This window comes from Argentina silus, assembly GCF_951799395.1.
Source record: "Argentina silus genome assembly, chromosome: 21".
Classification (NCBI taxonomy): Eukaryota; Metazoa; Chordata; class Actinopteri; order Argentiniformes; family Argentinidae; genus Argentina; species Argentina silus.
In genome coordinates, this window is record NC_139675.1 from 5,985,413 (window position 1) to 5,997,173 (window position 11,761).

An 11,761-nucleotide genomic window follows, 5' to 3' on the forward strand; every position below is an offset into this window, starting at 1 on the left:
AGGGAGAGGGGGGGGGGGGGGGGATTTCACATCAGAATTGCTCATTTCTGTGGAACAGGGATCAGCCGTGAAATGAATAAGAATGCTATCTAGCCAAGGAGGAAGGGAGCAAGAGGGAGGGAGGGTGTGTGTGTGTGCAAGAGAGAGAGAGAGACTATGAGGTAGGTATATCATATTTCTATAGCTTGTATAAGACATTAATGCACTACACTGCAGTTTATAATAAAATATCATTATTTTGTGATTGTCTGTAATTATGAACAAATAATCTACGGACTGCAATAAATAAATGCAATGAAATGATCTCTCAGCCAGTGTGATTTTCTATTACACAGTTCATTATGCAAAATACAGCCCTCACAAATAACATTCGGTAATGCATTACTGATCTAATTCCACTTTATGAAACACATTATGGAATTAATAGTCAATATTCCCAAATGTCGCTAAGGTTCATATCACCAGGGTTTAACTCAAGGATATGGATATGGAGATTATCTTATCAACCACTTCATTTCATGACCAATGCCTTGTAGATATCCATCAGTGGGATATTAGCTTGCGCTAATCTGCCGGAGTTCATATAATGCTATTTTGTAATGCAGCTAAGCTAATTTAGTCAAAGGGTCTCTCCTTATTGTGTGACTGAGTGTGACTAATACTTCAGTTTATTGAGCCTATGCCCTGGCCATAATAATGACGCATGATATCATTTTCCCCGTTCCTTTTCCCTCTTTGGCAAAATGTATTGCATGTGTATTAGACTTAATGGATACCTTTACCTCGTCCAAAATCTGATTCTTCTGGGGTTAATTGCCTGATTTGAACTCCATTGTTTGATATTTCTTTCCTTGGCGGTCAAAGAAGAGAAGTTACCCGGGTGGTGTGGAGTTTCCCCGCACATTCTCTCTCTGTTTCAGAAAACAGCTTGTTTCTGTGTTCCTGACGCAAGCCATGATAATTAGCGAAAGCGTGAAGGAGATTTTTCTCGTTTGTTAATTCAATTAGGCTCCATATGGCTCAATTGAGTGCCCATTATCATTTGATACCTCGTGAAGTGGAACTGGGGCGTCAGATGCTGTTAATTTACAGGCGTTTACCATATGCGTGGTTTTTCAGGAAGGGAAATATGTGAGAAAAAATATTTTTCAACGCACAAGATTGAATCAAGCCTGACTGGGTTTTAAAGTAGGGCTCTAATTTGGAAGTAAACTGATCAGTAAACTGATGCCGCAGTGCCACTCCTCGTGAAATCCTGTCCCATTACAGCTGCAGTGAATTAGGCTTGATTGGCAGCACTGTCTGTGCTCTGTTTTGAAGTTGTAGTTCCCCTCACTAGGCATTAGGGGGTGCTAACACACAGAGGGGCAACTGGTAAAGTTGGAGTGTTGATTTCAATGTGAAGCACTTCAAAGAGAGAGGTTAGAGCAAAATGTCACGAGGTAGCCGGTAGTCAGAGCGCGCGAGATAAGAGAGAGAGAGAGAGAGAGAGAGAGTGAGCGAGAGAGAGAGAGAGAGAGAGAGAGATCTTGACTAGATAATAAATAGGTGTGAATACACAGCCAAATAATATGCCACTCACTGCCATGCGTAATGGGGATTTAGCCCCTCCTTTGATTTATGCTTTATTTCTCATTGGTCACAGTGAATACTGATATGTACCGTACAAAACACACTTCCAACACGTAACCCACATTGGCTTGTGATTATCATACTGACACACACACACACACATTAGATAACCAAATTAAATATTTTCATTTACAAAAAAGAAAAAAGGCAGAGGAAAGGACATGGATTGATAATATACGACATGCAGTGGAAATATAAAAAATAGACATTTGTTCATTTATTTTCTGTACAAACATACATACACAGATATAAATATAGAGTAGAGTAAAAAAAAGTGTATTTTTAAAATACAAAGGTCATTGTACAATCACATTGTGTACACTGTGTATTACAAACAGGAGACGTACCACAACATCTGAGTGATTCGCGTTCACAGACAACCTGTACTGAACATTATAAATGCAACGTAAGTACAACGGTTTATGTATTCTTTTTCCTCCCACAATCCACACAATGTTGTAAACACATGGAAGGAGAACTTTTGACATTGTTATTGGGGTTGGCTCAAGTCTTTGATCATCTCTGGCTCAGCCATAACGTCTAACCAATGACCACTGAAGGTTTTTCACGAGGTCTGGAAACCATTTGCTCAGAACTCCATCGCTGAACATTTGTTTGGATCACATTTTCTCTTCGAGAAGAGGAACGATACGAAAACTGACCGTAACAACATGGGTTCAGACCAGTGTCGGCAGCCGCCTTAGCTTTGCCTGACATCTTGTAGTAGTTTGTTGATCTCATTGACCAGTTCACTGGTGTCCATCATCTCCTGCCTGCTCTCGCTGCGTTTCCCCTGCAGGTGTCCCAGCACCGACTCAAACTCGTCCTCCTCGTAGTTCTCGGGGATCTCCTCCATGGCTGGCAGCCATTTTAGGTGCGGTGGCTGGGCGGCGGTGGAGGCGGAGTGACTTGGCGTGCTGAGCCCGACGGCGCTGCTTCCCGGGTTCAGGTAGTGGGTGTTCGCCGCCCAGGCCGCCACTCCTTGAGGGTAGGCGGGGCCTTTGCCCCCGGGCAGCAGAACCTTCCGGTTGTCCTGGGCGCTGCCTCTCTCTGATGCCGCCGCCACGTCGGCGTTTTCGTTGCATTCCAGGTACGAGTCCACAGACGGCGGCAGGAGACGCTGGAAGACGCTGTTCATCTCCAGGAGGAGGGAACCGGCCCCGCCCGCCCCGCCCCCGTCACTTCCTTCCTCGTTGCCGGACTCCTTCCCGAAGGTCGAGAAGCTTTTCCGGCGTTCCGAGTCGACGGAGTCTTGGTCGTCGTCCACCATCGGCTGCTGGGACTCCTCGCCGGGGATGTACATGTTGTTGCGGTAGTCGGAGGAGGCGGGGGAGGGGAGGGGGGGCATCCAGCACTGGTCAGAGTGGCCCAGGACGCGACACTCCTCCGTGCACAATCTCATAGCTAGGGACAGAACCGAGAGAGAGAGAGAGAGAGAGAGAGAGAGAGAGAGAGAGAGGGCTGTGTAAACAACGTGTTTGGTTGGGCATTCAGAACACAGCTAGTCTCACAGCTACGAACGGGAGAGAGGAGAGACAAAAGAGAATGGAAATGGTCTGTTTGTTTTGACAAACACCACGCTGCCTCACACAGATATTAAGGGGAGGCCGTGATACTGCGAGGGGAATGGAAACAAGCATTATGTTGCCATTTGAACACAGGCATGTGAACAGTTAATCCTCCCTTTGTCGATTCCCCCCCCCATTCCCCCCTCCATCCCTCAGCCCCCATCCATCGCTCCATAAAGGGAGAATAACAGAAATAAAAGAGAGCCAGTGGAACAGGTAGAGAGAGAGAGAGAGAGAGAGAGAGAGAGAGAGAGAGAGAGAATAGAGAGAGAGAGAGAGAGAGAATAGAGAGAGAGAGAGAGAAAGAGAGAATAGAGAGAGAGAGAGAGAGAATAGAGAGAATAGAGAGAGAGAGAGAGAGACAGAGGGCCCTCTCGGGGGGAGAATAACATCATTCTAAAAGCAATTACTGTGAATTCTCCTCAGTTCAGACTTGAAAGCATCGCACTGTCACTCAAACAGCCCAGAGAACACTGGAGACGCATACAGATGAGTGACAGCACAGTCATCTCTGCTCAGGGAGGATTTTACAGACACGTCTCTATCTATGGAACGAGATAGCAGGACCGGGGTGGGGGGGGGGTGCTGGGTTTGGGGGGTGGGGGGGGGGTTTAATGGTAAAAAACATACTCTTTCCCCAGATAAAATGCATGGAAATGAGGGTTTGTGATGGAAGACTAGGACTCTGGATACAATAGGATTGCGTAGAGTGAGAGTGGTTTTGGTGTGTTGGCAGGTGAGGATTTGTAGCAATAGGGTGGTGGCTCTAGTAAGGTGGAGCTGTCTGTGGTCCTGACATCTAGATAAGGTCTCCGGTATGGTGGTGTATACATTGCTATCTGGGTGTGGTGAGCTTGCCTGAGCAAAACCAGACAGATCAGAGCGAACTGTTGTGTCCCTTGTAAGATAGGGGCAGGTATGTGTAATGTGTGATGTCACCTGGGTGTTCTTCTACCATTTCTCCAGTAGGACAGCAGTGTCTACAGGGTGTGATATAGTAGCCTTGGCCCAAAAGTGTGTTTTCTCTCTGTAGTGAGATGGCAGTGTGTATTGTGGGATGTCACACGGGTGTGATACATTTGGCCGAATCTCAAAACTGCGTCTCATAGTGTTGTTGTTGTTGTTGTTGTTGTCGTTGTTGTCGTCGTCGTGTCTCACCTGGGTGGAGCCTGTGGTGGAGGTCCAGGTGGAGGAGGTCGGAGAAGCCCTCCCCCAGCAGCAGCCTGTCGATGGGAGACTCCCTCCCCATGTCATAGTCACTGTCCCCCGCCTCGCTGTCCCCACGCCCACTGTCCTTCAGACTGAACTTGTCCATGTCCTGTAAAGCATACCTGACACACACAACACACACACACACACACACACACACAACACACACACACACACACACACACACACACACACACGCACACGCACACACACCATTAGATAAACTATCAATGGGTTTTTGTATTTGACATGATATTTTGATGTTTGCAGGTCTTGAGAACACATTATATTTATTGTTAGTCAGGAGTTCAGTTTACCGGAAAGTAAATCACACTAAAACCTATATTAATCAGTAAATATACCGTATTGGTCAGTAAATCATACAAGCAACTACAGTATATAAACCAGTCAATAAATATGTATACAAGCCATCATATCAATTGATAAATCTACTAGCAAATTAAGACGTCAAAGAGATGATGCTAGGACAGATATAAACTGCTGCTGTGTCTGTGAAACGTGGTTGTTAAATCAATGTTTGTGACCCATTTAATTGAATCATAAACTAGGACATGTTGCATGACACATTGACACACACGGCCCACATACTTAGACTTGAATTGAGTGACATGATTAAAACTGAAAACATGAAGGAAAATAAGAGCAAACTAACATAATCAACTTACAACTCTCTATCCAAAAGAATTATGTCTTAAAACACATTTTGAGAACACATGACACAATGAGAAACCAAGTTGGGAACAAGTGATGCAACAAAAAACAAAACTGCATTTCTTTTTTTACTGTATTTCTTTTGGGGGAGGGGGGGGGGGGGCGGGGGTTACCTGTAGCTCCTTGAATATTTGTTGCCACGGAAACTGGGTCGGGGTTGGTACTGGCCCTGATGGAGCATGGACAGAAGCTGTGAGACTTGCTATATCGAAAATAAACGAGTAAATAAAAAAAAGGGGATGAATATGGATGGAAACAGACAACATGAAAGACAAGATGGATGACATGTGGTTGATGACACGCACAGGAGACAATGCAAAATGGATGACAAAAAAGACGGCAAAAACAAGGGGAGGGTGACAACTCTAAATGAATATGGATACGTATGACTGGTGAATGTTTCATAATGATGGTTATAACGATGGGGTGTAGACAGGGTAAAGACAAAGACAAAGCGTCTCGATGATTATATCTATTATCATTTGTTATATTGACGGTAAACAATTTCACGACAGGACACAATTGATTAATTCACTATCAGGATTACAGCTCGAGTCGAGGGGATAGTTTACTCTACAATGACAGCTCTGTGTGTGTGTGTGTGTGTGTGTGTGAGGGTAAAGAGATCAGTGTGGGAGAGTGTGTGTGCAAGTGAGAGAGTGAGAGAGAGAGAGAGGATGGCTGAGAGTACAGAGAGGTGTGTGTGTGTGTGTGTGTGTGTGTGTGTGTGTGTGTGTGTGTATGCATGTGTGTGTGTATGTGTGTGTCTTTGTGTGTGTGTGTGTGTGTGTGTGTGTGTGCGTATGCATGTGTGTGTGTGTGTGTGTTGTTGTTACTACAGCATATTTTGCTAGTAGCGCTAACTCACCTCCACTGGTGGCATCGCATGCGCCAGCTCCAGGGCAAAGCTCTCCGGGATGTGATTGGACGAGATGGTCACCAGGCTGTTCAGAGACTGGCGGCTGTGGTGGCTCTGTCGGCTGCCCATTGGTGCCCGGTCCATGGGGGGCGTGGCCGACGGCGAGCGGTGGTGCGCCCTGATTGGCAGAGTCCCGTTCACAGTGGGAACCAGAGTGATGTCGCCCTTGTGGATCTGGCGCGAGGGCTTCTTGGGGTGGTGTTGGTGGTTGGACTCGGCGACCCTGCAGTTGTAGGAGTGGCGGGTGTCCTTCTTCTCGCGGCTGCAGTGCACGGCGAATATGACCATGATGACCAGGAGGACGATGCAGATGGCCACCAGGGAGATGATGGTGATCTGGGACGCGTCCAGGGGCAGCTCCACCTGGTCCAGCACCTGGATGTGGCTCTCCATGTTCTCGTACAGGGTGATCTTGAGGACCGCCTTGGCGCTCAGGCTCTCCGTCCCCCCGTCACGGACCACCACCGTGAGTTCGGCATGGTCGCGCGGGAACTCCGCCAAGCTCGCGTTGGTCCGGATCTCGCAGGTTCTGGGGTCCATGGCAAAGAAGCCCTCCTCGTTGCCGCCGGCAATGGAGCAGGTCAGCTCGGCGTTGACGCCCGTGTCCCTGTCGGTCGCCCTGATGACTGTCACCTGGTGCTCGGCCTCGGCGAACTTAGAGACGGGGACGTCGGCGGAGAAGTTCCACAGCTGGGGGACCACGATGACAGGTGGGTTGTCATTCTCGTCCAGGATGGTCAGGACGACGGTGGCGTTGCTCAGCAATGAGGGCGTCCCGGCGTCCTTGACCTGGACCACGAAGGAGATGCGGCAGACGTCCTCGCGGTCGAAGGTGCGGAGGGCGTAGACGGCGCCGCTGGAGGGGTCGATGGTGACGTAGGTGGAGATGGAGCTGCCGTGGACCATGTTCTCCACCACAGAGTAACTCATCTGACCGTTGGCATCCAGATCCGGGTCGGTCGCCACCAAGGATGTCAAATAGGCCCCGGGGGCGTTGTTTTCTGACTTGAAGATCTCGTAGCGGCCCTTCTCGAAGTGCGGTGGGTTGTCATTTTCGTCCAGCAGGTGCACGGTGAAGTGTTTGATGGTGGAGAGGCTTGGGGAGCCGCGGTCTTCGGCGATGACCGTCAGACTGTACTCGGACCTCTTCTCTCGGTCCAGCGAGACGTTGGTCAGGATCATGTAGTTGTTCTCGTAGGTCTTCTGGAGTTTAAAATGTCCCTGGCCATGCAGTTTACACACAACCTCTCCATTTAGTCCAGAGTCAAGGTCCTCTACTCTCACTAAAGCCACAAATGTGTCAAGGGGGGCACCTTCTGATATATAGGCTGCCTCTTCCTTCCCCTGTGACATTAAATTGATGCTGATGTCCGGTTTGTTGTCATTGATGTCCACCACTTTGATAATTATCTTGCAGTGCGCAGGCATGGAGTTGGGCCCCATGTCCTGCGCCTGTACGTCAATGTCGTATGACGTGACGCTCTCATAGTCCACGCGCTTGAGGAGCGTCAGGTGGCCATTTTCAGAATTGATCTTGAACGTCTCCACAATTTTGGGGGACACGTGACTGCTGAAAGAGTACACAATTTTTGCGTTGGTGCCCTCGTCTGCGTCAGTGGCGTTTAGATCAATGAGCAAGGAGCCGACAGGTGAATTCTCCAATAGATTTATGACGTAAGATGACTGTTCAAAAACAGGACTGTTATCATTGGAGTCCGCAACGCTTATTTTGAGCAGAGTAGAGCCTGATCTAGGGGGAACGCCCTTATCCGATGCCGTTAACTGAAGTTCATAACCTGCCTGCATCTCCCTGTCCAATTCCCTCAGCACTACCAATTCCGCATACTTGGCTCCGTCTGTCCTGGTTTGAATGTCAATCTTAAAGAAGTTGTTGGGCTCTAGGGAGTAAGTGTACAGAGAGTTCTCCCCGACATCGGGGTCGCTGGCGCTGTCCAGGGGAATGCGCGCACCCACAGCCGCGCTCTCTGAGATCTCTATGGGGATGAAGGAGCGGGCGAACTGGGGCGCGTTATCGTTTATGTCCAACACTTCCACCTCGACGTGGAACAGCTGCAAGTGTTCGGTCGGGAGGGTCAGAACGTCGAATTCGATGGAACAGTTTAGGTTCTTCTCACAGAGTTTCTCTCTGTCTATTTTGGTCCTGATGCTAATTTCTCCGTCCTGCTCACGCACCGACAGGAAAGATGTGCTCCCTCTTTGCATGGCTCGGAAGCGCAGCGACACAGAACTGGGAAGTTTAGCTATGACATCAGCAACGTCTTCTTTCAGTCGTGCAATAACGGTTCCGACCTTCTGCTCCTCGTAAACTTGATATTTTAATGTCTTACCAGTAACGTGTTGCGTTGCCAACGCAAGAAGAGCGAAGAGTTTCCATATTCTGATAGAAAAGAGGCACCTCATTTTTCCAGGTTCTCTCTTTGAAGAATAACAGTAAAAGTATTTACAAAATAGCTCCGAAATGCAGCACACGGCGATTCCGTTTAAAACTTAACGAATCCAGCGCGCTCTCAAATTCAATTATTGCGTTGCATTCTCCAGAGGCGAAAAAAAACATAAAAAGCGCTCATTCGTTACAAAAAGATGGATCTGCCGATTCACAGTCATCTCCATAGAAAAATAACATCCAAGTGTCGTCTACTACACAAGCATAGCCTACAAATATGTTGCGCACATCCAGTTGAGGAGCGCCGCTACAATAAGTACGTCTGTGTCTGGAGCCGTGCGCTCTCTGTCGCTCTCTCGCTCTCCGTCTGAGGCGACTCGGTACACTGACTCCCTCAAAATAGCCCGCCTCAAACTAGCCTTCAACGGCGGCCCCTTTCTCTTCCCAGCAAAGACAAAACGCTTCCTAAATCAAATGCTGTGCCGGTGACCACTCAAAACACAGAAGAGGGGAGAGAAGGAGAGGGAGGAGGGGGAAAAGAGGGCGAGGGGGCAAACTCCGCCCTTTCGGGTTCACTCTCTTCACTTTCACCCTGAGCGAGCGTGCCTCAACAATAGGCACGGAGAAAATAACTCAGGACAAACTTTCATTGGCGACGTTTGCCCGGTTCGTTTTGTTATACACCGCCAGGATAGGGACATAATGGTTTACGACTCTCTCGCTGTTGGTCTGTTGGCGACAGACAGCATGGAGACTGCGATATTGGAATACATTCACATTAAGAAATATATATAGGCTCTCAAATCATGAGCTGCCTGCCATGTATAGCCTAAGTGTTTGTGTTTACCTTGAGTCATATCTCCACCAGTCTCACACATGAGTTATTGCCATGCAACCGTCATGGGCCTAAATCAAACACATTCATTGGCTTGACAATGACTGAATGGATTAGATTTCCTTCTGCCTGATCCTTATTATTCAGCGTTTGATGAGGACCCAACACATCCCTCCCTCCTCCCTCCTTCTTCCCTCCCTCCCTCTCTCTCACTTGGATGTTTTTTTGGTGCACATTTTCACATGCGCCTCCTCTCCTAATCTCTCCCCCGTCTCTGGGCGAGGGTAAACCGGGTAAGCCCGCGTGGCGAATCGCGATGAAAGAGAGCCCGGTTCTAATGTATGCGTTTAAAGTGTCGGTCACGCCGACGGACATCTTCGTCCCCGTGCATAATGTTGTTTTACAACACTAAAAACTCTCTGCATGTCGGATTTTGTGATACACCCCCCCCCTCTCTCTCTCACACACACACACACACACACACACACACACACACACACACAAACCAAAAGACGAACGTGCGCAATCCCGAGACCATCTGCCGCGGTTTGTCTGGCATCCGAACCCGGTCATTACAGCCGACCAAACACGGCTCATGCTTTCAGAGAACCGGGAGGAAATTAGCTCTCGTCGGGGGCACCGTGTGATTCGGAGACAAGCAAAGCCTATTCCATGTTATATTCCCTATAGGCTGGTGGGGGAAAGAGAGAGACTTAACTGCACATGGTTGGAAGCTCATCCAAGTCAGCATTCTGTTAACATGTTAACCACTGTAACCCTAGGCCCACTGTCAATGTTATCCACGTCAAACATGAAGTAGGCCTATTAGTTATGGAATCATGGATATGGATTATGGGTGCCCCAATAGGATGTGGCGACTTTACGCGCAGTCTACTAGAGGTCTGCAACAAAAGATGCGGTAATGTCGTATGAGCTGAAAATAAACGAGAACATTCATGAATAAGCAACAGCCTGCTTGCTGAAAATGACTGTCAACATGAAAGATGGTATATAAACAGTGTATCATGGTCAACTGAGCGTGGAATAGCAACGATATCGGGTAGCCTAATTCGTTTACGGTGTGTGGACTTTTCATTTTATAAGACGCATCTGCAGAACTTCTATAGCTTGTTCCAAATTTGCATATGAGTGTTCTGTTATTCCAAAACGTGCACGGACAGCACCAGAAGGCAGCACGTTTGACCCCTGCAAACCTCAAATTGGCGCAAAACGTTTTTCTCCCTTGCATTCTATTCTTAACTGGCTATGTTTGCATTCTTCCTATGCACATTTCGTCTGGTATTTAAACAGGTTTGATACGGGCGCGCCGCTTTCCATAGCTGTGAACGTTCACAAAGCGGTAATGCAATTATTCCTCACGCCATAGAGAACTAATCACATTTAGGGAACAAAAGACTTAAAGTCCTCCGGAGTTTATGGAAGGGTAACATAAATAGTATGTGTGTGTGTGTGTGGGGGGGGGGGGGGGGGGGGGATGTTTTAAACGCTGTGTGAAATAAAACAATCAATGCATAAAGGGGCCATAATCTAAGTAAAAGCAGATGCGAGCTTAATACGTTTAGGCACGCTACCTCATCAAAAGAATCCCAAACTTATTTTCTTTAATTGGTGAACAAAGTAATAATAGAACCAACGTCGCAAAAGTTACGGGGTCGCGAAGCAGGTGTAGGATTGGGATGTAAGGTTTGTGCAGCAAATTAGTTTTTATAATCAGTAAATGAACAAAACACGGGCAAACAAACACGCAATATCATCGGGTGCACATATTTTTCAATCATGGTGCGCATCACAAAATAACTATGTCTTGAGCTTGTAGTCAAAGTCAGGGCGTGAATTAAACTGATGTCATTGAGATTCAACACTGTTCTCTCGCTCTCCTCGTTAACAATGGACGCAGCAGGTGGGGTATCTGTAGCGGTGCAGCTCGGATCATCACACCGGCCGGTCGATCCCTCTCCTCCAGAAGTTTGCGTCAAACGGAATTCGCCGCCGTGAGTCGTCGTGCGGTGCGGTGCGGCGGTCCGAAGGCTGCGGTCAGAGCGCAGAAGCTGCCTGGTTGTAAAGGCACGCGAGCATCTGTCGCCTCGTCTGCCCGCATTGTCATTCATTCAATTAGCGGCGGGCCAGTGTTGTGGATTCCAAAGGGGTCTGTGTGTGTTACGGTGGGGGGTTGGCCAAGTTATTCAGCAGTGCTGATTCCAGGACTCACCCCACCACAAAACAATACTGATTGTTATTCATCCGAAGCCTATACTCTCCCTCCATCCCTCATTTCTTTCATTAACGGGGGTAGAGAGCCTTTATTGCTTTATGACTCGTTGGCCATGAATGAGTGTCTGTCTATTGCAACAGACGAGGAGTGGAGGCGATTGGCTTGTTCACGGGTGCGTGTGGTGCGCACACTTTTGGAGCAGCATATTGCAAGCCGTGTCAACAGTTGG

General features: G+C 48.0%; 1 protein-coding gene across 1 annotated transcript; it reads right to left on the bottom strand.

The window, feature by feature from the left end:
- Positions 1–1,591: 1,591 nt before the first annotated feature.
- pcdh18a (protocadherin 18a) lies at positions 1,592–11,418 on the bottom strand (the record flags this gene model as incomplete). Its single annotated transcript, XM_083692818.1, has 5 exons — positions 1,592–3,036; positions 4,359–4,531; positions 5,255–5,343; positions 6,010–8,496; positions 11,299–11,418. 5 exons carry the CDS (start codon positions 11,416–11,418, stop codon positions 2,333–2,335), a joined length of 3,573 nt encoding a protein of 1,190 aa, XP_083548944.1. The 3' UTR covers positions 1,592–2,332.
- Between the last annotated feature and the right edge of the window lie 343 nt (positions 11,419–11,761).